Source organism: Toxorhynchites rutilus, chromosome 1 (assembly GCF_029784135.1).
Source record: "Toxorhynchites rutilus septentrionalis strain SRP chromosome 1, ASM2978413v1, whole genome shotgun sequence".
Lineage (NCBI taxonomy): Eukaryota > Metazoa > Arthropoda > Insecta > Diptera > Culicidae > Toxorhynchites > Toxorhynchites rutilus.
The window spans coordinates 128,334,484-128,361,304 of record NC_073744.1 but is presented as its reverse complement, the minus strand read 5'-3'; the positions used below and the strand labels follow the sequence as shown (position 1 = coordinate 128,361,304).

Genomic DNA, 26,821 nt, shown 5'->3' with positions numbered 1-26,821 from the left:
CGAGCGGTAAAAAGACTCGTGTTGTCGGTACGAATGACACAGAATAATGAGTGGATTTCTTTTTTTTTTTTACTTAAATTTTCTTTATTTTCCATGGATTTTGATTATACAAAGTTTCAACATTATAAGTGATCTGCCTTACTTCTAGCACTACATCTTCGTAATAAGAGTGAATTTCCGAGCGGCACTCGCTTATATACCGATTGGTATGATTTCAATAACCTGTTTGAAAAGAATTTTAAGGCTATTGAAACAAGTTTACGTAATACTTATACATATCGCATCTAATTTGTATATAAAAATTGGTTTAAATATTTTAAATAACACTAATAACATTCTATTTTAACAGAGACCAATGCAGCTTTTGCTTTGATATACACAATAGGGAATTTCATCACGCCCTGATCCCTACTGACCTTCAGAAACAGAAGCTAGATACTATTCACCAGAAATTGAGCGGTTTCACTTCCCATTTGAGCAGCTACCTTACGTGCGACAAATGTCGTCAAGAATTTGTAGGCCTCCATAACATTCCCGAGAGCTGCTTCCAAATTGTGTCCAACGTCAAACCGACTGACATCAAATTGGAACCAGAGTTGATGATTGATGACGATACTGAGAACACGCTTGAGTCCGACCTAACAGCAGACGTTGGACAAACTGAACAGGAAGCAGAAGTGCAAATCAAGGAAGAAATAAACGAAAAAGACGACAATACATCAATCATCCCGGTTGCTTCAGTCCGTCATAAAGGTAAGAAAGACCACATATCGTTACACACGGGTGAGAATGTGAAGTTATTTTTGTAAACATTGACTGATAATCTATTTCAGGGGGGAAACCATTTCAATGTGAAAAGTGTGACAAAACATATTGTACAAAATACAAACTTCAAGCGCACGTTCGAATTCATACGGGTTGGTGAAGAATGTTTTTCTATATTTATCCATTCAGCAGGGTCATTTCTTTGCAGGTGAACGTCCCCATTCTTGTCCACACTGTCGGAAAACGTCAGTGAATGCTTCAGCACTCCAAATGCACATTCGAACTCACACGGGTTGGTGAAAAACGCTTTACAACGATGAATCATTGAACAGAGTTTAGAGTTTTTTTTTCGCAGATGAGCGTCCCTATCATTGTCCCCATTGTCCGAAAGCGTTTAAAAATTCACTAACGCTCAAAGAACATATTCGAACTCATACGGGTTGGTGAAAATTGTTTTGCTATTCGTTATAATGTTACCATCCAGCAAAATCATTCCTTCGCAGGTGAACGTCCCTACTCTTGTCCATACTGTCCGAAAGCGTTTAAGAGTCATTCAACTCTTCAAGACCACATTCGAATTCATACGGGTTTGTCAATAATGTTTTACTATAATCGACCATTCATCAGAGTCTTCCCTTTGCAGGTGAAGTTCCATTTTCTTGTACACATTGTGCGAAGACATTTAAACAACGTTCGGCGCTCACACAGCACATTCGAATTCATACGGGTTGGTAAAAAATGTTGACGTGGGACTACGTCTAACCGCAGTATATGGGGGTTAAATGAAAGTCTAAACATAGAACATGCAAGAAAAAATTAAAGATTTAGAATGCTTATAACTCGAACATTTCTTGATAGATCGAAAAGATGTTTGCATGAATTGATAGGAAATATTACTACGCGTCTATCACAATTAATAAAATGCTATTTTTTATGAGATAAACAATTGAATAACTGTAAAATGTCAAGCGTTATCTAAACGCCCTAACTGCCAAGTTTTGATTGGCCCGATTTAAGGTTTCCCTAACACAGACTCCAAAATCAATGTGCCTGGAGGAATCGCTTTGCAAATACATGATAGTAGGGGTATATTTGTGCACACCAAAATGTGTTTCCCCAACACGCACTTCAAAATCAATGTGCCAAACCTATGCAAGCTGCGAGTACTTTTGTACTCGTTGTTTTTGTGCAGTCCGGAATATGTTTCCCTAAAACGTACTTCTAAACTAAGAGGCCTAAGAAAATCGTCATTTCAGATACCAGAGGTGAATCACACTTCGCCGTTCGAGAACCACGTAAACATGAGAGATGCAATAATTTTAGGGTGAAATGTAAATCATAACATCTGAAAAAAGACGGTTATTCAACCTACTTGTAAGAAGAACATAATCTATTACAATGCATGAATTGATCATACATGGCAACTGTTCATTTTTTTACAGGATCTTTCAGATTAAACGCTCACGCAAAACAATCGAATAGAATTTTTTTTTCGCTCCGTCGATAGTAGCACTGCATTCCCCACTTCGGGGCGATAATATTCGGGTGCTCGTTCAGTCTGATCAGATGGTTTCTAGTGTCAAGATGTACACTTTACAAAAACGTGTATTTTTAGTGAAATCGTATTACTCGAGTAACCGAAGCCTTAATGAAACTTTGTCCTCTTATGGTAAGAATTGCAACATTGCTCGTCGTCGAGTATTTCCTCTGGGGGTACATGAAGTACCGTTGCTATGTTAATAAGCTACAAAATTTGGAGGAACTTAAAGAAGGAATAACTCGGATTTTCAACAGCATCGAAGTCGTTATGATAGAGTTGTGCATGAAGAATTTTGTTCACCGTTAAAACGCGTAATCTAAAAAAGATGTGGTCACATCGAAAATGTCCTGAAATAAGCTTTATGTTGGTTTTTAAAAAAAAATCGGTTGACTTTTGTAGAATTTATTAAAATTTGTTGCGTGAGCGTTTGATCTGAAAGACCCTGTAGTTCCAAAGCAAATATGTTGAATTCAATTAAATTCGAAAATTGTTTCATTCAATCAATAATTTAAGCAATACAACACAAATGATCACTAAGGCAAGGGTAGTCCCACGTCAACCTTGCGGTTATATCATATATATAACCCACCCATTTTTTTACAACGATGAGTCATTCAGCAGGGTCATTTCTTTCCAGATGAACGTCCTTATTCTTGTTCACATTGTCCGAAGACGTTTAGACAAAGTTGGGCGCTCAAACAGCACATTGGAATTCATACAGGTTGGTAAAGAATGTTTTATAACGATGATTCTTTCAGCAGAGCCTTTCCTTTGCAGATGACCGTCCCTACTCTTGTCCACATTGTCCGAAAGCGTTTAAGAATAGAAATACACTTCATCAGCACATTCGGTCACACACCAAGTAGAAGCGAGGCTTCTAAGGCACAAGTACCATGCCGTGTCAAACAAAAATGACACAAAAATTACGTGCCAAGGCACGGGACCACGATAAATACAATTCACGTTGACGGCGCAATGGTGTCGACATCTGGATACGACATTAGTTTGTATGAGGCTAACTCTTCTCTATCAGATTAGTCGGCCCTAAGGCAGTTTTAAATTACTAAAATTTGTATAAAAAGTCTTTATTGGCGTTACTTACCTACTAGAAGTACGTTGTTCTGACCCTAATTCAAACTATTTGCTATGAATTTTAAGATAGTCTCACCAAAACTTACCATTATAATATAAAATTATCTCTAGACACAATGTTTGTATGACATTTGTACGCTCCCGTCATCGAATGAGCGTCCCCAGCCCGAAAGGGGTATGGAAAATCCCCTGACCAACACAACCTGCCATCAGCTTAGGACACAATTGAGCCTACAAAACAATAACTCTTGTGCTCGGCTTGGTCAAGCCAAATCGCGTCCGATTTATACTTTTGTATTTAGTTTCAATACCGTCAAATAAAATGGTCAGTATTCCTCCAACCTTCACAGTATACACATCGTACTAAAATCATTGGAGGTTTTCCTTGTTCCCCTGATTTGTATCATTATTCCTCCAGGTCCTTTCGAATCCACTGGCGGAACTGACGCACAGTATTCCCCTTTGGACACCGATTGGATCTCAGCAGAAGCCAGATCGGCTTCAAGGGAATCCACATACAGTCCACTCAACACCAACTGCAGCAGTCACTCGACAAAGGGAGTCAAACCGTCGACCTTCAGTGGAGACTGTACGACATTTCTTCACTACTTGCAAGCAAAAGTGATTCTTATTTACATAGAGTACTAATTTGATTTGGAAAAAGACGGATGGGTAATGTCGGGGACATAACCGGAGTGACGTAGGACTATACAAAGGGGACAGCTTTTGTTAAATATATATTTTAAATATATTGTTTTATTTTCTTCTCCTACGTGAATACCTACCTATCTACCTGAAAAATGGATTAGTTTACTGTTTACTCTTTATGAATATGTTGATGGTTCTGAAAAGAACCTTTGGTGTTGTTTTTTGTTATCACTCGATATTCCCATCTTGTTCGGTTAAACCTTCCTGTTTAGCTATTGCGTTTGCCACTCGCCACAGCTTTCACAGTTGGAAAATTTCTTCCCATCCAGCTTGTGACATATTGTTCAGTAAATTACATTTAATGCGACGTGCCGGAGAAACACTTTGCCACTCACTGAAACTAATTGTTGCCTTGATGAGCGCCGAACCGAAGCTGCTCTGTTCTTGATGCGGGTTTTCTGATTGTCGTGAGCAGCTTTGCAAGCCAACTCGAGCACTCCGACGGCCGAAACTCTATAATTGCTGTTAGGTATACTGGTGCTCCGGCACCAATCCGTTCGGTCTAGTTAACCTTGCGGAGCAATCAGTGAATGCGACCAACAGGGAACTGGAGACCTGCACGGTTCGAGTGAGACTTTGCCTTTCCCTTAACTTGTCCTCCTTTGTTACGTCCACGATGCCGATGCCGTACAACCACACGGGTTTACGGTTTGAAAGAAAATAAGATATTTTTTTGGGGTCTGCGTGTTTTATACTCTAGCGGTACACACTCACAGGATAGAGACAAATCGGCAGACTCAGCCAGAGGGGCGAGTCCAACGAGACGAACGAATGAGCGTTAAAAGGGAGCGATGGCAAAAAAAATACATTCATTACGATTTGTTCGCTCGTTGGATTCACAGGCAGGCTAAAAAGGGTCCTTTTCAGGATCACAAAATTATCTTCAATCTAAAGAGTTTATTGTTTTGTTGTCACTCGATATCCCCATCTTGTTCGGCTAAACCTTCCTGTTTATCGATTTGTTGCCACTCGCCACAGCTTTCACAATTGGAAAATTTCTTCCCATCCAGCTTTGTGACATGTTGTACAGTAAATTACATTCAATGCGACGTGCCGAAGCGCCACTCAGTGTCGCATTGAAGGCGATTTTAACCTGTAATTGAACATTTGCGATGACAGTGGTACAGTGTCGACTTTCAATGTGGGGTCATAATTTGGATCTCTATGTTTACAAAAATGTCCAACTAAATAAGTCGCATTACATGTCCGTCCAATTAGCTAAATGTCGAACTAATTGTAAATTACTGTACTTTCAATTTGGAAACAATTTAAGAATTGGTGAAAATTGAATAATCTGGAAAGTCCCCAACTATCAATAAGCTCAGAACAACTGCCAAATTCACATACTCATCAAATTATGAAAACATCAATTTGTTTTTTATTATTATTTCGGATAATGTTTTAGAAAGCCTTGAACTGTATTTCCTAAACTCTTTTTAGAAAGGTTTAATGGCCCTGAAAAGCGCCTTGTTTTATGGAATGGTTCCAATTTAGAAAACTTAGTACTCGTGGTTTTGAAAAAAACCATTTCGAACGCCTTCGATGCCGCCTTGTTCTGGATTTGCCACCAAAGCAGTTTGTATAAAGAACAAACTTTTTTCTTCTGCTACCTGATGCCGTTTTGCGATTGCGTTTGCCACTCGCCACTCGCTGCAACTGCCTGTTGTCTTGATGTCCACTGAACCGAATGTGTTCTGTTCCGAATGCGGGTTTTCTTATCGTCGCGAGCAGCTTTGCCAGCTAACTCGATCACTTCGGCGGCCGAAACTATATAACGCCGGCTAGGTGGACTGGTGCACTGGTACTAACGCGCTCGGCCTAGCTACCCTTGCGGGGAACTCCAGATCAACACGGTTCGAGCGGGATTTTGCCTTTCCCTTCACTTTTCCTCCTTTACCATGTCCAGACATGGCTGCTTGGGTTGGTTTGTTGATGTGTTGTGATGCGAACCGATGTGGTGTACGGTTTGAATGAGAATGATCGTTACGGCAGCGGAGCGGGGATTTTTAAGCTGACTGGCTGGCTCGAGAATTACGCATGTGTGAGACTGCGACCAATGTTTCGTTCATTTTTTTCTTTTTCCTTTCCAATCGTGCTTCATTCTATTTCGCTGCTGCTCTGGTTGCCCGTTTTGGTCGGTACGATTTGAGGAGCACAAAATGGACCAATCAAAAATGGGCACATAGTGTATTTTGACAATGCTTGATATTTCACAATTATTCAATTATTTATCTCAAGAAAAATGAAATGTTATTCGTTATGATAGATGCGTAGATATATTTCCTATCAATTGATGCAAAAACCTTTGCGATCTATTGAGAAATGCTCGAGTTATAAGCGTTCCAAATCTTGCATTTTTTCCTACTTGTTCAGTGCCTAGATTTCCATTTCACCCCCTATATCTTCCGGTTAGACGTAGTCCTACGTCAAAAATAATTTTCATTCATAACTTTTATTTCAAAAGTGTAATCATTTCTTCTGCAAACCCATATTGTCATGCCTACTCCCCCATTTCGTAATACGAAGCTCAATGCCGTCCACGCGGATACGGTAGCGCTACTTATGAGAAAGTGGATTTTGTATGTAAACAATCAGCAATATTTTTTTTGCTCTTTGTGTGTGGAATTGTTTTGGTGGCAATAAAAGCATTGAAAAGTTGAAAGGTAAGTCTTCTACGGTTAAAGTTTGGTTTGTAATATACACTATCTTATTATATGTTTCAGCTCTAGAGAATCAATCGGCTCTCGGTGTCAGTTGGTGATGGAGATATTTTTCCCGCGTTTTGCCGTTAGAGACGTCGGTTAATCGTTCGATAGATTGAAATAATCGAATATCTGCAATTTTAATCGAGGAATTTTGTATCGAATAATGATAAATCAAAATATGAATGCATCGAATAATTATCAAAGTAATCGCAATCAATGAAAAGGGAATCATTTTTTAAAAAAAATCAGTGCAAAATTTGTTTAACCCTCCTGTACTCGCGTGCAAAATCATAACACATATACTCGCGCACGGTGTCACAGACCGAAAAATGAACTTCTTCGTAATATTACTATTGTATATTTTATTAGCTTTATTGGTATTTATTTGAAGAAGAGAGTATAATTGAATGAAAAATGTCCAGATAATATGTTTTCTTCTTCATTCAGTTTAAATAGTCATCTAATTCAGCCTCTTCAAAACAGAGAAATTTTTGATACTTCAACACAAATAACGAAATTCGACTTTTTTTTTGTTATTAATTCAAAGTAAGCAACTGAATATAATTCATGAAAGTATAAAGAGCTATGATATAACATAAAAACGTATTTATTGATTTAGATTTCATTGGTAAAAGAATCAGAGCATACCATAACGGCATGATCGAGATAAACATATTTTATATGAGGGGTAAAATGAAAACATAAACACTGAACATGCAGGAAAAAATGCAAGATTTCGAATGCTTATAACTCGAACATTTTCTACTGGATCGGAAAGATGTTTGCATCAATTGATAGGGAATATTTCTACGCATCTATCGCAATTAATAAAATGTCATTTTTCATTAGATAAATAATTGAATAACTGTAAAATGTTAAGCGTTATCTAAACGCCCTAACTGCCTCGTTTTGATTGGCCCGATTTACGGTTTCCCCAACACAGACTTCAAAACCAAGCAGCGTTAGGGAAATCGGAATTGAAAATACATGAAAGTAGGGGGACTTTTGTTCTCTCCGAAATATGTTCCCTAACACAGACTTCAAAACCAAGCAGCATTGGCGAAATCGACATTGCAAATACATGAAAGTAGGGTCAAGTCCAAGGAGCGTGGGAAAGTTAGCATTGCAAATACATGCAATTCGGGGGCATTTTTGTTCCGACTGAAATGTGTTTCCCTACCACAGACTTCAAATCCATGGAGCGAGGGAAAATTGGCATTGCTAATACATGCAAGTCGAGGGCAATTTGTTCCGACTAAAATATGTTTCCCCAACACAGGCTTCAGAAACAAGGTGTCCAGGGAAATTGGGATTGCAAATTCATGCAGGTCGGGAGTATTTTTGTTCCGACTGAAATGCGATTACCTATAAAGACTTCTAAACCAAGGTGTCTGGGGAAATCGCCATTGCAAATACATGCAAACTGCAATCAATACATACAAATGGTTACTAAGCTAAGATAGTCCCACGTCAACCTTGCGGTTATATCATAGATATAACCCACCCATTTTTTACATATCATACAGTTGTAGCGTGTTTTTGTTGGAAAGTTCACCACATGCCGGCAGCATCCGTCCCCCCCTTCGTACCTCGAGTCTCAACTTAGACTACGAAGAGAAAAACAAACTATGAACCTTCGAGAAAAATCGTATGATGCAATATTTCGTTTGTGTTTTGTCATTCCTTTGTTACCAAGTAACCGAATTAGTTGAAATAAAAACGTGTCTATAAATTTCATTTTTATTCGTATTAAATGTCCGATTTTTCCCAACATTTTTTAGGGGCTTTTTTGAAGAGAATAGTGTATAACGACATTCTAGAATCTAGATAGTTACCAGATGATAAGGGTTCTGGAATTTCAATTTTCCTATATCTAATATTCTTTGTTTCTGTGTTCTTGGTTAACAACAACATAATGCCTGTTTTTTTTTATGGAACATAAAAAGGCGACAAATGGATTTCTAGGAACTTCCTGCGACTTGTTTTATTGTCGATATTGTTCCCGAAGCTGTATCTGTGAAAATAACCAAAAGCCAATAGCCATTATAGTTTACAGTCTACAATTCTTTCGCAAGTGCAATTCTTTCACAAGTGTGTATATGTGTGACTATTGTATTTAGTGAATACGAATGTCAAACATTTGTACTTTACTTTTGCACGTATGAATCTAACGACGAATAATATATGAATCCGTTCAATCCGGTGACAAAAAGGACTAAAATCAAATAAGAATAGTCCGTAAATGATGTAAATGATATTATGCATTTTATTTAATAAATATACGATACGCTAAACGATGACGAAACTAGAGAGAATCGCAATGTCGTAGTGTTGATGTTTTCTGAGAAATTAACGAATTATTGATTTCTCGGTCTCTCAGACCTATGCGCGAGTATAGGAGTTTTAACCGTCATGGTGTTTCGTCGAAATCCATCGAATATGCTAAACCATTTACGGTTGAAGCATAAAAATGATTCCCTCGTGGTGGAGACTGGGAAGAATTCAGGGTCTGACGGAGTAAAATGCAAACTTGAAGAAGGTAGTCTCAGCTCCCGTTCTAAAATAGTAGTATCCAAATTCAGAGTGCCAAGGAAAATATACTTTACTATTGGTCAATGATTCTATAAATATACTTCTTTTGAACTAGTAGCTATAGGGACCAAGCAGAAATATTGAAATAAATCAGCTATTTCAACACCATTCGAAGAATAGGTAATATTGAACAGAAACAAATTCAAACAGTGTAAAAAAATATTGTGCATCATTCTCATAGTGTGCTCTTTTTTCAATCGTCATCAAAAAATCACAAAATGGTAAATTTATCGATATACTGAAATACCATTTCATTAAAAAACCTTTATTCTGCACCATGTTTATTACAAACTTATATTTAGTGTAACTTTTAAAATTATGCCATCATATTTTTTATCATGAATGTCTGTTCTTTTTGATCACAATAAATAAATATTCGCTCGATTAATCGAATACTGAAAGACAATTATCCGAATGAATCGAACATTTAAAAATGACCCCACGATTAATCGACAATCGAATAAACGAAAAATTCACACATCTCTATTTGCAGTCAAATCCCTTTCCACAGTCCTCTGTATATTTATACCGTTTCCCCTCGCGCACTTATTGACGACACGGTCACACCTTTAGCCCACACATCTTGATCTCAGGTTGAGTAAATGTTTTGTAAACAATCCTCTTAACGAGCACATTTGATAGTTGTGGTACTCGAGATGGTGATTTCTATGTTTTGTGCTGTAAATTCATTAGTATAAAAGAAAATCGGTACATGAGTGAGATGGCAATTGTTCGTAACAATTTGTAAGTTTATTGAAAACATGTTTAGAAACCCTTGTATTCTAGTATCAGGCATTCTATCCTGTTGGGTTCCAGGAAAAAATCGCTCCAGAAAATGAACTGTCATGTTCCGAGTATTGTTTTGGAAAATCTAAAAATAAAGACTATGAAAATTGAAAACCTGCTGCTTTTGTTTTTGTATTATTGGAATCGTAATCCAATTCGGATTCTGATTTTGTAGAGTATATTCGAGTAGACGGCATTAAGCTACGTGTGCCTTCATTGGGAGGCGAAAATAATGATGGATATTCAGGTGGAATAAACCTGCTTTCAAAATCAAAATTATGAATGAAAATTTACTTCAACGTATCAATATTTATTTTATATGATGAAATATGTGGTTTTTTCCGATATAGCAGAAACATATTGAACGAAAACTATGTCTAATGATGATTTTATATTATAATAGTAATTATTTGTGGTACAAACTGGAAATACGTCGACAAATGGTTAAGTGAGTATCAGAACTACATGTGTTAGGTAATCAAACAATATGAAGTAAAAATTTTCATTCAAAGTTCTTTATTTTTACACTGCACTTGACCCTACTAATCTGATAGAGAATAATTTACCTCCCAAGCACTAATATCGCCACCAGACGTCGACACTGTACATTTGTCGTCGCAAATATAAACAAATCAGACTATATAAGGGTGGGTTTAGACTAGTGATATATTCATGTGAAGAAATATGATGAGATTTATAGAAATCGCATCAACCGTTTACACTAGCGTGAACTTCTATAATGAATGTATTCATATTTTCGGTGAATTTATTCACCTAAAGTAGAACTGCATCCAACTTTAGTCATTTCTCACCAGTGAGAAATTCACAAGCGTTTACATATGCTGAATTTATTCAAGTTATATATACCTCGAATAAGTGTATCATATTTATTCTCACCCGTTTACACCTATTTTCACGTGAATAAATCCATCTATAGCTATAGATCTCCCTAATGTAAACCCGCCATAACGCACACCAACAAACCACCGCATTCGTGAAACTCAAGGCGTCTCTATACACCTCTATACACCAGGTGAAACAATCATATGAATTGCACTTTCAACCATATTGGAATTGCTGTCGGTATTGTTTACAAACAGCATCAGAACGCTGCCGGCGGCTCTCTACAAACTGCTACGACGCTTCGAACGATGCCTACTATGTTCGGCTTTTGCGAATTTATGTGAAAAAGAAGGGATATTCTATAGAATTTCATTCTCATTTCCACTACTGTCGCATGTGAAAATGCAAAAATGGCGTATCCTAGCAATAACAAAACAAACAACCCCCGCTCCACAAACCGTAATCCCCTTCTTATTGAAGTGATTATTTTTTTTTTTATTATCTGTATTATAGTGACTTTCAACTCATTCGGCTGGTTCGTCACTTTTACTTCCATTTTTGGAAGAATGTCGGGAGTGAGAATTGAACTCGTGACCTTTAGCGTGAGAGGCATGGATGTTACCACTACGCCAGATCGCCTCCACTTGAAGTGATTATGTTGCTTCACCTGTTGTACATTGATTTAAGCGCCTTGGTGAAACTGAAAACGTTTTTTTTATTAAAGAGTCAGTTTGGCACTAACTCAGTTTTAAAAACGAATTTGCTATTAGTTTCAATCCAGTTTCGCACTAGGTTCATCCCAAAAGCTGTTGGTTTCATACTAAGACAAGATGAGACAACTGGCTTCTTACTCTTCTTCGTCGTACAAAAAAGAAGCCATGGCATAAAGATGCCAGAGTTGCCAAATATCATAAAATTTCGGATTTTTGACGTAGGACTACGTCTTTCATTTCTATACAGGGGTGTAAAATCAAAGTTTCGAAAACGAAAGCGTTACGCCGGAGACCGAGATTTTGAGCGTTAATAGCTCCTAAACAACTGAACGAAATGGTATGATAAACACTTCATTCGAAAGATAAAATGTCTACGCGTTCTATAATTGTTACTTTTTGATCAAAAAACTTGTTTCAATAGTCTTAAAATTGCTTTCAAAACAGGCTATTGAAATCACCAATCGGTATATAAGCGAGCGCCGCTCAGAAATCCACTCAGTTCTAATTGAACAACGATTGGAGCATGTTGTCGCTGTTGCGGTGAAGCTCTTCGTTTATCATGAAAGCGCGGATGAACGGTGTCACCAAGAGCCTGTTTGTGCACCCTAGGCCAGAAGGGAATCCATCAGGAGAAGAGTGATGCCACAAACGGTTCCCTGGGAAGACATCACTACACACACATACACGCGCGGAATTCTTTCCGTTTGGATGCCATTCAGCATCGAGAAAGTTCCGGAAAGATCTAATCATTTCTGGAAAATAATCTGCCAGTTCCTCTGGGAATTTAAAAATATATTCATGTGAAAGAGTTTATTTGAATGTTTTCTATCTATGTAACACTGTGACCAAATATGTTTCAATCAAGTGCTATTAACAGATGGTTATCGAGTTAGCATTAACCACTGGTGGGCTTCCAGTATCGAGGAAACTGTGGAAATATCTAATCGTTACTGAAAATAATCTGCCAGTTCCTCTGGGAATTTAAAAATATATTCATGTGAAAGAGTTTATTTGAATGTTTTCTATCCATGTAACACTGTGACCAAATATGTTTCAATTAAGTACTATTAACAGGTGGTTATCGAGTTGGCATTAACCACTGGTGGGCTTCCAGTATCGAGGAAACTGTGGAAATATCTAATCGTTACTGAAAATAATGTGAAAGAGTTTATTTGAATGTTTTCTATCCATGTAACACTGTGACCAAATATGTTTCAATTAAGTGCTATTAACAGGTGGTTATCGAGTTAGCATTAACCACTGGTGGGCTTCCAGTATCGAAGAAAATGTGGAAATATCTAATCGTTACTGAAAATAGTCTGCCAGTTCCTCTGGGAATTCAAAAATACATTCATGTTAAAGAGTTTATTCGAATGTTTTCTATCCATGTAACACTGTGATCAAATACATTTGGTTTTATGGTTTTTCATTCAATCGCAATTAACAGGATAGCTTCAGAAGATTATTTTTCCCCATCAGTAGGATATTTCCGTATCCAATATTGTATGCGCCCGCAATCGATTATTGCTCAGTCGCCGAAAGTTCCGAGCTCAGAGAGTTCATTCCCCTCTAGTTTGCCTTCCAAATTGACATCGTAAACAACACCTTCTCTCGATTCAATCACACACAAAAATTCAATATTCTGGTGGTGAGACACATTCATTTTTCGTGAGGACATCGACAAGACAACATCGTTGCCTAACGTGCTGGAGGAGGTGGACGGCGAAGGATCGACACATACACGCGCAGAACTGTTTCCGTTTGGATGCCATTCAGCATCGAGAAAGTTCCGGAAAGATCTAATCATTGCTGGAAAATAATCTGCCAGTTCCTCTGGGAATTTAAAAATATATTCATGTGAAAGAGTTTATTTGAATGTTTTCTATCCATGTAACACTGTGACCAAATATGTTTCAATCAAGTGCTATTAACAGATGGTTATCGAGTTAGCATTAACCACTGGTGGGCTTCCAGTATCGAGGAAAATGTGGAAATATCTAATCGTTACTGAAAATAATCTGCCAGTTCCTCTGGGAATTTTAAATTACATTCATGTGAAAGAGTTTATTTTAATGTTTTATATCCATGTAACACTGACCAAATACATTTGGTTTTGTGATTTTTCAATCAATCGCAATTAACAGAATAGCTTCTGAAGATTATTCTTCCCCATCAGTAGGATATTTCCGTATCCAATATTGTATGCGCCCGCAATCGATTATTGCTCAGTCGCCGAAAGTTCCGAGCTCAGAGAGTTCATTCCCCTCTAGTTTGCCTTCCAAATTGCCATCGTAAACCACGCTTTCTCTCGATTCAATCACGCACAAAAAGCATACTTAAGCGATGTTCTGGTGGTGAGACGCATTCATTTTTCGTGAAGACATCGACAAGACAACATCGTTGCTGAGGGTGCTGGACGGCGAAGGATCGAGATCTGCCCTGAAACGCAGGCAGTTTGTTTGAACCTTTGAGGGAGCACAGAGAAGCCGATCCTTCAGGAGAAGAGAAGGTGACCATCGAAGCAGCCGCTACACATACACATACACGTACGGAATTCTTTCCGTTTGGATGCCATTCAGCATCGAGAAAGATCCGGAAAATAATCTGCCAGTTCCTCTGGGAATTTAAAAATACATTCATGTGAAAGAGTTTATTTGAATGTTTTCTATCTATGTAACACTGTGACCAAATATGTTTCAATCAAGTGCTATTAACAGATGGTTATCGAGTTAGCATAAACCACTGGTGGGCTTCCAGTATCGAGGAAAATGTGGTAATATCTAATCGTTACTGAAAATAATCTGCCAGTTCTTCTGGGAATTTAAAATTACATTCATGTGAAAGAGTTTATTTTAATGTTTTCTATCCATGTAACACTGTGACCAAATACATTTGGTTTTGTGATTTTTCGATCAATCGCAATTAACAGAATAGCTTCCGAAGATTATTCTTCCCCATCAGTAGAATATTTCCGTATCCAATATTGGATGCATAAAACCTTGTGCATCCAACGTAACACTCTCGTTTTCGAAGTCCCCCAAATATTCATTCATTCAGAAATAATTCAGATTCAACTTCAAACAAATGATCTCTAAATCAACGATAGTCCTACGTCACCCTTGCGGTTATACCATAGATATAACCCACTTCCTGTTTTTTAATTTCTGTTTTTATGAATCGTAACATTTGGTTGGTGCGAATTTAATGATTTTGCATATTTTCACTAAGGCAATCTCAAAAAGGGCAAAGAATAAAATAAGTCTTTTAAATACCCATATCTATAATATAATAATGATATCCATTACAACTCGTTCAAGATTGTCTGGAGAATCTTTTCTCGTTGATTCGTGCAAAACAACGGCTCTCAACTCCATTTTAATTCAGAAACAACTTGAAAATCGTAACTCTTTCGCAATACATGACCGTAGTACCGAATGCTTCGCATACAGCCGATACACAAGAACATCTTGTTGGATTGATAGACTTGCTATCAAAGCGGCGAGAGGAACGTTCAGCCCAGAATTTTATGGACAGTGAAGCAGCATCGACATCATATCGAATTTCAGCTTCATCTTATTTTAGTGATAATGTGGATGACATGAATATTGAATTAGACTATGAGTACACCGTCGATGGAGCGAAAACTTTCGTCGACAGAACAGAACAAAATTCGTAGCTTTACATCATCAAAATAAGTCAGCGGGAAAGAACATGTCAGCAGTGTAACAATTGGTAGTCCGCAAAACACAAACTGGATGATATCAACCATCTCTTTTTTCATATTTTTTCGAGCTAGAGCTAACAACTCTGCAATCTTCATAGTGAATGATGAGACTTTCCATTTCTTCTTAGCAATTCCAATTATATTCCGAAATATGAAATCGCATTAGGGACCTAACGAAGCTGAATCGACAAATGAGTGTTTTGTCGTTTACTTTACTCCATTGCGAAAAAACACATACATAAAGTTGCATATACTTCCTTCACATTTCCTTTAAACTAAATATCGTAATATTCATTAAATTCACCATTTCTAAATTCAATACAAATCTAACGCCATTTATTTTTATTTTTTTATCCCATTTATTTATTAGGCTCATTAGCATTTTAGCTGTAACAGAGCCGGGTTTTAATCGTGTACATGTACATATGTTTATGTTTCTATAAACTGTAAATTACACAGTAGTTAGTAGTAGCCATGTAGGCGTTAAGTTTTCTGTTCCATTACATTATGGTAAATTACACAGTAGTAGCCATTTCGGCGTAAGGGTATTCTTTCTGTTCATCCATTGTTCAGCAGACCGGACAGCGGAGACAGTTGATATTGATCATTGTTGAGTTATTTATAGAACAGCAGCCCGATGTGTCTTGCAGAGCAGAGCAGTTGTATGGATGAATCGATCTTATTTCGACCGTGGATCGATTTCCATCGCTGATGATGGTTGCGTGGACGTAGTTATTCTATAACAACACAAAGATGGTCAACTGAGGGCCCTGAGTTTGAACTCACGATCGATCGCTTGGTAAGCGAACGCGTAACCAAGTGGCTACGAAGACCCCCTATTTATTTTTATTGGCAACACTGAAAAAATCGGCTTTGTTTACAAAATTCATCGAAATCAGCCAATCAGAAATCAGAACGAATGACAGAAATTTGGTCCGTAAAAGACCACGCCCTATTGTCTGATCTTATCTTAGGTTTCGCACTGAGAGGTTTCACGGGTTCGCACTCGGGTTCACCAATACAACTACTGAACTGTCAAGTTCAGAGTATTGTTTTGGAAAATCTAAAAATAAAGAATATGAAAATGGAAAACCTCCTGCCTTTGCTTTTGTATTATTGGATTCTGAATTTGAAGAGAATATTCGCGTAGACGGCATTAAGCTTCGTGTGCCTACATTGGGAAGCGAGAATAGTTATGGATTTTCAGATGAATTGAACATGCTTTCAAAATCAAAATTATGAATGAAAATTTACTTTAGCATATCGAACACTTATTTTATGTGATGAAATGAAAGGTTTTTTTTCTGAAATTGCTAAAACAACTGTGTCTGATGATGATTTTATATTATATTAGTAATTATTTGTGGAACAAACAGGAAATGCATCGACAAATGGTTGAGTAAATGATAGGACTACATGTGTTAGGTAATGAAACAATATGAAGTAGGAATTTTTATTCAAACTTTAATATTTTTACACTGCACTTGGCCCTTCTGATCTGATAGAGAAAAAATTACCTCCCAAGCACAAATATCGGCACCGGACGTCGACCATTTGTCATCGCAAATATAAACAAATCAGACTATATACGGAGTCAGTGTGGCACTAACTCAGTTTCAAAAACGAATTCGTTATAAGGCATCATCATCGTGGGTGTAAGGCCGAGGTGACATTGGATCGGAGTACGCACGAAAATTTGATTGTATGATAACTGACGAAGAGAAACAAACAATTTTGTTCACTAGAAGCTGGAGAATTCGAACGGAGCAAGGGGAAGGCTATGTAACCCTACCAATACAATTCTATGTAGTTGTTTACTTCTCACAATAGGATGCGTTCCGTGCAGCCACATTTTAAGAAGTTGCAAGCAGTGTCACCGCAACGATTTTCAATTGAGTGATATATTGCAAAACGAAAACTAACCAGGCAAACCGGTATGCCTTCCGGCGCTCGGACCTTGGCTAAAGGATCGTATCCTATGTTTCAAACTAACCGGGCAATCAGTGGAACACAGGTTTGCGTGCGAGAGACCGCCGCTTCCGGCGGCGGGTCGGTGGCCGACTTGTACCACGTCATCTCGGTAGTTTGGACATGTGACATTATACTTTTTCTGAGTGATATTTTCTGTTGCAGTTGTTTTTTTTGGAGCGATTTTGCTCGACATGATCTTGTTGATATATATTAAAGTGCGTTTCCATTAGGAAGACATTGAAAAATATAACAGAAATTGAATGCGAACTCTGTTTACATGCATTTTCAGAAACCACTGCATGGAACAGTATTAGTATTGGTGCATTATTTCTGAGAGTTATCGAACGATCTCCAACATCTTCACACTGTTGTGTGAATTACTTATTTTTAGCAATGGAAATTATTAAGGGGCGTCTTGAAATGCGGCCCATATGCGCTCAATACTGCTGTGCAAATGTATGCACAATATTATTGAAGGTTGTTAACAAAACGTACAATATTAGTGCCCAACAGTCGGATTTGTACAGTTAAATTGAACGTTTGAAGATGATATCGAAGGTTGTGCATGATACTGTTCATAGATTATGCACTATTTTTCAACATTGCACGATACATATCTAAATTTTTAGGTATCGTACAACTTTTGCAACTTTGAATCAGAAATCCATGTTCAACTTTTTGCACAACCTCCTATATGGCGCATAAATATTGAGCTTAATATTATAATAATATTATATATATATTTTAAACTAGGAGATTTTGTTTCACTCTCGAATGACGCAATAAAACAAACGTAGGACCAAACAAGACTAGATGACCTTCGAGTTAAAGTCTCTCAAAATAAGAACAGACCACTCTTCATTGGGCCGTAATTAAAGAGTTTTAATGAGTTCAATGACCGGAAATGCTTTGATAATGCTCAATCGACGATTGGGTCTCAATCGATCAAACATTTGTAATCCGTATGCATTCGTAATCGTGAAATATTGGTTTAAATGTTTCAACTTTTTGTGCTTGTTTCTCTGTTCTCAGCCACCACAGTAAAAAACCATGCTATTCTTATATTTTACTAAACAAAGTATCAGTTTATGCTTTTTCTTAATCGAAGTTTGATGTCTAGGGAACCTGTTCACGAATTAATACGGTGTTCTTATGAGTAATAGATAACGGTACTCAGCATCAAACAAAGTAGTCATCCACACAAGACAACGCACAGTGCGTTGAATGCAAAGGAATGTGGGACAAAAATCATAACATTTTTTAGCCATTATAACACTTTGGTGTGATGGAAAAGATTGTTCATAAGTAACAGAACTGCTGTGACCGCAAAGAGTTGAATAACACCGAGCATATTTTATTTCAACAGAGTCCAATGCAGCTTTTGCTTCGATGTATGCAATGAAAAATTTCATTACGCGCTGGTCCCCACTTACCTTCAAACGCAGAAGCTAGAAATTATTCTGCAGAAGTTACGCGGTTCCACTTCCCAGTTGAGCAGCTATCCCACGTGCGACAAATGTCGCCAAGTGTTCACAAGCCTCCATAGTGTTCCTGAGAGCTGCTTCCAAATTTTGCACAGCGCTGAACCGACTGTCATCAAGATGGAACCAGAGTTAATGATTGATGACCACGAGCAGTCCGATACCGGTTACATTTTCGAGACAGACCCAACAGCGGATTTTCAGTCAATTGAACAGGAAGCCGAAATGCAAATCAAGGGCGAAATCGACGAAGAATTCTTAATCAACGACATGGAGGAACAAGACAACAATACAACAATCATTCCGGCTACTTCAGTACATCGTAAAGGTAACAAATACAACATACGATTATTTACATTTCGCACAAAATTCGCACTTCAAGTACACATTCGAATTCATGCGGGTTGGTGAAGAATGTTTTTCAATGCTTAACAATTCAGCAGGGTCGCTCCTCTGCAGGTGAACGGCCATACTCTTGTCGATCGTTCATTGTTAAAATGCAGCGCTCCAAAAGCACATACGAAGTCATAGTGGTTGGAAAAATGTTTTACTATTTACTAAAGGTTCAGCAAAATCATTCCTTTGCAGGTAAACTTCCATTTTCTTGTCCACATTGTCCGAAGACATTTAGACACCATTCGGCGCTCAAACTGCACATTCGATCTCATACCGGTTGGTAATGAATATTCTATGATAATTGATAATCTTATGATTATCTTTTCACGATCATTCCTTTGCAGGTGAACAACCATTTATTTGTTCACATTGTCCGAAAGCATTCACGAAGGCTTCATCGCTTCAAGTACACATTCGAATTCATACGGGTTGGTGAAGAATATTTACTCTAATAAATCATTCAGCAGAGTCATTCTTTTGCAGATGAACGTCCCTACTCTTGTCCCCATTGCCCGAAAGCGTTAAGGGATTGCACAGCGCTCAAAGTGCACATCCGAACTCATACGGGTTGGTGAAGAATGTTTTCCTAAACATAACCATTAAACAAGGTCATTCCTTTACAGGTGAACGTCCCTATTCTTGTCCACATTGCCCAAAAACGTTTAAGGATGCTACAGGCCTACAAGGGCACATTCGAACTCATACAGGTTGGTGAAATGTGTTTTACTATAATGAACCATTTTGCAGAATCATTCCTTTGCAGATGAGCGTCCCTACTCTTGTCCACATTGTTTGAAAGCGTTTAGACAACTTACGGCGCTCAAACAGCACATTCGAACTCATACGGGTTGGTGAAAAACGTTTTTCTATACTTATCCACTGAACAGAGTTTTTCTTCGCAGATGAATATCCATATCCTTGCCCACATTGCCCAAAAGCGTTCAAACATTTACCAACGCTCAAAGAACATATTCGAACTCATACGGGTTGGTAAAATATGTTTTATTATAATGAACCATTCATCGGAATCATTTCTTTGCAGGTGAACGTCCCTACTCTTGTTCACATTGTTCGAAAACGTTCAAGAAGTCTTCAGGGCTTCGAGTACACATTCGTATTCATACGGGTTGGTAAATAACGTTTTAATATAGTGAACCATTCGAAACAGTCTTCCCTTTACAGGTTAATTTCCTTTTTGTTATTAACATTGTCCGAAGCCGTTTAGAAAGCATTCGGTGCTTAAACTGCACACTCCAGATCATACTTCGTTTCGATCATAAGTCATACAAGCCTGGGATGGGGAACTATCATTATTATTCGGCTGGATTATGCAGAAGCGTGTGAAATAAATTTGTTGAACCGATAATTAATTCGTTATTTATTTAATAGTAATCCGATTGAATTATCACATTTGGCGACGAGGTGAACTTTAATCAAAAAGGAAAACAGGTAAAGCACCATCGTTTGTCGAATTTATTCCAGTTTGTATATATTTTGACGTAGAACTACGTCTTTTAGGAAGGGTGCCAAATCAAAAACAGGTCACGTTTTTGTGAAATAAAGTTAACGTTAATAATTATTTTCACAGCGAACAAATTCTGATACTTTGCACACCAATGGAATCGGAAATTCTCTAAGATTCGTTCGATACAGTGGAATCCACTAATACCTAAATAGTTTAAATTAATGAAAACTCGAAGCATTCTTATTTTCTCATACATTTGTTCTGCCGATTTGTGTACATTCCCGAACAGAGTCATCAATAACGAAAAACTGACATTCTTTTCTGCCCGTTTTCAACATATTAGGCTGTCAAAAAAGTCCTGCGGTATTTTTTTTGAATTTTCATTTGTTCATAAAATTAGTTACAATCATCTGTTTTAAGTCAAATATGCGCCGTTTTGTTCGATGACTTGTTCCCAACGAGATGCCAACTTCATAATACCCCTGTTATAGAAGCTCGTTTCCTTATTGGCAAAACACTCGGATAGCCAATTTTCACAGGCCTCTTTTGTGGCTAACTTCTGACTACCTAGCTCGTTCGCCATGGACAAAAACAGGTGGTAGTTGTAAAATCGTATTGTTCGGATATGGCACTGACTATACACGTCGTGTCTCATCGGTAGTAGAAGTAACAATGTCTTTATTTCCGTAGCGTAGCGTAGAGGTGTCAACAGGCGTATTTTATAATAGGGATGTACAAAACATAATTTATAGGAAACGGTTAATAATAAAAGATAGGACCGATACTACATCCCTCCCCTTCTTAAAACTAATTAATATTATCAACTTTAAAGTCTTTTAAGTATGACGGATGTTTAACCAATCGTGTCGGACGAGACGTCACATTTGGGCCTGTATCAATTCTTGGAAGTGCCTGTTGATCGGCTTTTCCAAATTCCGCACCTTCTTCATCAGTTGGTGTACGTTCCAAATTTAACTGCAAAGGTTCCTCGACGTCTTTTGCCGTTCGCTGATCCGACTCCTCGTTGTCCTGGGAATCTGTAAAAAGCTTTTTTAAGTGAACTACGTTTCGATGAATGACCCTTCCACTCCCCTTTGATTTCAGCGTTGTGTCTGAACCATTTCGAGTAATGACGGAGAACTCCTCAGGATCAAAAGTCGTTGAGAGCTTATTTTGCTTTTGTATGCGCTTTGCAACTACTGTGTCGCCTTCTACTATTTCATTTTGCTTCGCTCTACGCCGGTTATCAGCATAATCAGCTCCTTTCGTCTTCTGCAGATGATCCCGATCATAAATCTCCTCCAAAACATTCGACCCTTTCATGAAAAGACCGGGTAACTTGTCTTTTAACTTCCTTCCAAACATCAAAATTGATGGCGCGACACCTGTTGTAGAATGCGGAGTTGAGTTGTGCATAAGTACGAATGACCGTAGATCCCATTGCCAATCTGCGCCTATTGTTTCCTGACTGATTTTCAGCCTTTTTCCAATCGATCGGTTGATCCTCTCCACTTCCCATTCGCCTGGGGCCAATAAGGTGTAGTTCTCTTGTGTTGAATGCCAAATTGCTTACAAAAGTTGTGAAGTTCACTGCTTATAAACTGGGGACCATTGTCGGTTTTAATAGACTCAGGCATTCCAAACCGGCAAAACGTTTCATGTAAAGCCTTAACAGTCAAATGTGCTGTAATTTGCTTCATTATAACCACTTCTGTGAAACGACTAAAGTAGTCAATGATCACAAGCAAATTATGACCGGACGGTAATGGACCGACAAAATCAATTGCGAGATCAGCCCATGCTTGTGATGGTAATTTAGTACGAACCATCGGCTCCGGGGGATTAGGAATTGATACCAATGTACAACTTTTACACATTTTGACATATAATTCGATTTGCTTATCCATCTGTGGCCACCACACCTTTTGACGAAGCCTTCTCTTCATAGCCACCATTCCTGGGTGAGACTCGTGGGCAATTTCCAGCATTCGTGACTTAAGCTGTTCTGGGATGACCAATCTATCACCTCTCATCAAAAGATTTCGGACCTGATACAATTCTGAGTAAAACGGTTTGAAATCCTTAGCAATATCACTCCAAACGCCTGTGTTCAAACTCTCTTGAACACTTTGGAGCACTGTATCCCTTAGGACCTCTTCTTCGACTTCTTCAACTGATACGGCACTAGGAAAACCATTTAAAGCCATTTGCAATATGTAACCTTCGTCCGCTGACCTGTATGGTATTGGATTGGTGACTGATAACCTAGAGAGAGCATCGGCCAAATTGTTTGCACCCGTTCTATATACCACATCAAAATTATAGGTCTGTAGACGCAACACCCAGCGTTCTATTCTGGCACATGGCTTAGATCGATCCTTAAACAGAAACTGAAGAGGCTTACAATCAGTAAACAGTTTGAACTTCTTCCCCAGTAGATACAGATGAAATCTATCGACGGCCCACACCAGCGACAATGCTTCCCTCTCTGTTTGGAAATATTTTCTCTCGATCTCAGTCAAAGACTTACTTGCAAACGATATGATTCGTGTTTTTCCGCTTGTGTCCTCTCAACAACATACGGAAGGATAAATTTCATTTATTCGATTGAAATTCCTCAGCACTCATGTGATTACCTGAACAGTCCTTGCTTTGCAATGAAAGTTGTGATCTCCCTTGATCGTTCAGAGATTTCCACCTGATGATAAGCTTCTCTGATGTCTAACTTTGAGAATCGAACAGCCCCGTTGATTTCTCCAAAAAGTTCTTCAATTATTGGTAGTGGATGAGTTTCCCTAATGACAGCCTGATTCGCCCTGCGCATGTCTACACATAAACGTATGTCGCCGTTATCTTTCACAACAGGTACAATAGGAGAAACCCATGCTGATGGTTGCTGCACCCGCTCGATAATGTCTTGGTTTTGTAGATACTTAAGCTTTTCCGCAATCTTGTCTTCCAATGCGAAAGGTGCCCGACGATATGACTGTTGTACTGGCTTGACATCAGGATTCAACGGTATCTCCACGAGAATTCCTTTAATTTTTAGAAATGCTGTTGGGATTTCCTTGACGGATCCAACGTCGTAGCCGATCTTCAACACTTTAAGCCTTTTTGCCGTCTCATCTCCCAATAAACTTTGCATTCCGGATTGGGCTACGTAGAATATGGCTTCGACCTTGTTCTCGTCCGCTTCGATTTCAGCACTAAACATTCCCACCATGTTGATAGGAATGGAGGAGCCATAAGCCTTGAATGACCTGTCGACCTTCGGATTGAAAGTGACTTTGGCGTCGTTTTGCTGTAGCATTTTCCAGGTTTTCAAATCAACTATATTCGCTGCGGCACCAGAATCAATCGTCATTACGGTCTCAACGCCTCCGACTTTGAATCGAAACACATTTCCACCCATTATGAAGCAAATGTCTTGATCTTCGTTATTCTCGTACCTCTTGTCATCGGAGTCAACCACCGTCTTGATACGTTTTGACGGTGCACGGTTCTGTACGGTATCCTCGTTGGTCCTCTTTGTACACCATTTGGCAAAGTGGCCAACCGTTTTGCATTTGAGGCACTGTTGATCTCGGGCAATGCAAGATGAATTGCCTTTTAAATGCCCACGTCGTCCGCATCCGAAGCAGATCCTGTTGTCATTGTCTGTTTGACGTCCTCCAGGTGGTACAGTAAAAGAATGATTAACAGGGCCCGACCAGTTCCTTTTGGTATCAGGTCTGTAACGCGACTGGCCTCGAAAGTTTTGGCGGTAAACATTCCTTTGGGGCTGGAACGAGTTGTTTCCGAAAGTCTGGAATGTATCCTTTGTTGGTTGAGATACTTGTTGATTCACCTTGTTCACGGTAACCGATGATTTATCCTCACTCTCTTTTTGGACCATTTTCTTGCATTGCTGTTCTACATCCTCAATCGTTTTCCCAATAGCAACTACTTCTTCTAGAGCCCGATCCTTTTCCAGAATTTTCTTGTGAAGAGCCGAAGAAACACATTTCTCCGCGATCTGATCAATAATCATGCTCTCCATCACTGCAGTGCCCTTTTGGTCAAAATCGCACCGACTAGCTTGCACACGTAATTTCATCACGAAATCGTCGAAGCGTTCTCCCGGATGTTGGGAAATTTGGCGGAAAACGTGTCTTTCATAAGTTCGTCGTCTGCATGGTTGAAAATGCGAATCAAGCTGTTGAACAGCCACGTCATAAAATGGTGGATCAGGAGAAACGTGAGGCACGTCATGAACTCCCGGTAGGTTGTCGAAAATATCCTGCAGATCAGGACCTCCTAAATGAAGAAGCTGATTCCTCTTCTCACGCTGACCTGTGATTCCACTGGCGGCCAAGTAATACTCCAAACTACGCTTCCATTTTCTCCATTCTGAGGCTAGTTGCGACTGGTCTACTTTAGCATCAAACTGTTTTACTGGCCTGTACGAATCCATCATCTGAGAAATTTTTTTTTTATATGTAGAAACATAGCATAGGAGCATAGAAACCCAACACCCTTCTTGTCTTCGATAGTGCATTATTTATTGTATCACAAATATTTTTTTAAAGAGAAAGTCCATACTTCCAACATGTAATAGAATTTGTCTCACGTACCAACCACATGATATCATTAATCGAGATCCTACCTACATTCACACCAACTTTTGACGTAGGACTACGTCTTTCATTTCTATACCGGGGTGTAAAATCAAAGTTTCGAAAACGAAAGCGTTACGCCGGAAACCGAGATTTTGAGCGTTAATAGCTCCTAAACAACTGAACGAAATGGTATGATAAACACTTCATTCGAAAGATAAAATTTCTACGCGTTCAATAATTGTTACTTTCTGATCCAAAAACTTGTTTCAATAGTCTTAAAATTGCTTTCAAAACAGGCTATTGAAATCACCAATCGGTATATAAGCGAGCGCCGCTCGGAAATCCACTCAGTGCAAATTTAACAGCGATTGGAGCATGTTGTCGCTGTTGTGGTGAAGCTCTTCGTTTATCATGAAAGCGCGGATGAACGGTGTCACCAAGAGCCTGTTTGTGCACCTTAGGCCAGAAGGGAATCCATCAGGAGGAGAGTGATGCCACAAATGGTTCCCCGGGAAGATCTAGAAGCAACCGCTACACACACACATACACGCGCGGAATTCTTTCCGTTTGGATGCCATTCAGCATCGAGAAAGATCCGGAAAATAATCTGCCAGTTCCTCTGGGAATTTCAAAAATACATTCATGTGAAAGAGTTTATTTGAATGTTTTCTATCCATGTAACACTGTGTATTTTTCAATCAAGTGCTATTAACAGATGGTTATCAAATTAGCATTAACCACTGGTGAGCTTCCAGTATCGAGGAAAATGTGGAAATATCTAATCGTTACTGAAAATAATCTGCCAGTTCCTCTGGGTATTTAAAATTACATTCATGTGAAAGAGTTTATTTGAATGTTTTCTATCCATGTAACACTGTGACCAAATATGTTTCAATCAAGTGCTATTAACAGATGGTTATCGAGTTAGCATTTACCACTGGTGGACTTCCAGTATCGAGGAAAATGTGGAAATATCTAATCGTTACTGAAAATAATCTGCCAGTTCCTCTGGGAATTTAAAATTACATTCATGTGAAAGAGTTTATTTGAATGTTTTCTATCCATGTAACACTGTGACCAAATACATTTGGTTTTGTGATTTTTCAATCAATCGCAATTAACAGGATAGCTTCTGAAGATTATTCTTCCCCATCAATAGGATATTTCCGTATCCAATATTGGATGCGCCCGCAATCGATTATTGCTCAGTCGCCGAAAGTTCCGAGCTCAGAGAGTTCATTCCCCTCTAGTTTGCCTTCCAAATTGCCATCGTAAACCACGCCTTCTCTCGATTCAATCACGCACAAAAAGCATACTTAAGCGATATTCTGGTGGTGAGACGCATTCATTTTTCGTAAGGACATCGACAAGACAACATCGTTGCTGAGGGTGCTGGTCTGCGAAGGATCGAGATCTGCCCTGAAACGCAAGCAGTTTGTTTG

General features: G+C 38.6%; 1 protein-coding gene across 1 annotated transcript in view; it reads left to right on the top strand.

Moving 5' to 3' along the window:
* Positions 1–20,690, top strand: part of LOC129761425 (zinc finger protein 485-like) — a 28,657-nt gene extending 7,967 nt beyond the window's left edge. Inside the window, exons 2-18 of the mRNA XM_055759143.1 lie at positions 350–753; positions 834–917; positions 974–1,057; positions 1,121–1,204; positions 1,269–1,352; positions 1,409–1,492; positions 2,943–3,026; positions 3,083–3,167; positions 10,027–10,146; positions 18,806–19,248; positions 19,509–19,592; positions 19,661–19,744; positions 19,800–19,883; positions 19,940–20,023; positions 20,080–20,163; positions 20,219–20,302; positions 20,359–20,690. Coding sequence (XP_055615118.1) covers positions 350–753; positions 834–917; positions 974–1,057; positions 1,121–1,204; positions 1,269–1,352; positions 1,409–1,492; positions 2,943–3,026; positions 3,083–3,167; positions 10,027–10,146; positions 18,806–19,248; positions 19,509–19,592; positions 19,661–19,744; positions 19,800–19,883; positions 19,940–20,023; positions 20,080–20,163; positions 20,219–20,302; positions 20,359–20,450 — 2,152 coding nt within the window. The 3' untranslated portion in view covers positions 20,451–20,690. The remainder of the gene's footprint in view (positions 1–349; positions 754–833; positions 918–973; positions 1,058–1,120; positions 1,205–1,268; positions 1,353–1,408; positions 1,493–2,942; positions 3,027–3,082; positions 3,168–10,026; positions 10,147–18,805; positions 19,249–19,508; positions 19,593–19,660; positions 19,745–19,799; positions 19,884–19,939; positions 20,024–20,079; positions 20,164–20,218; positions 20,303–20,358) is intronic.
* The last annotated feature ends 6,131 nt before the right edge of the window (positions 20,691–26,821 follow it).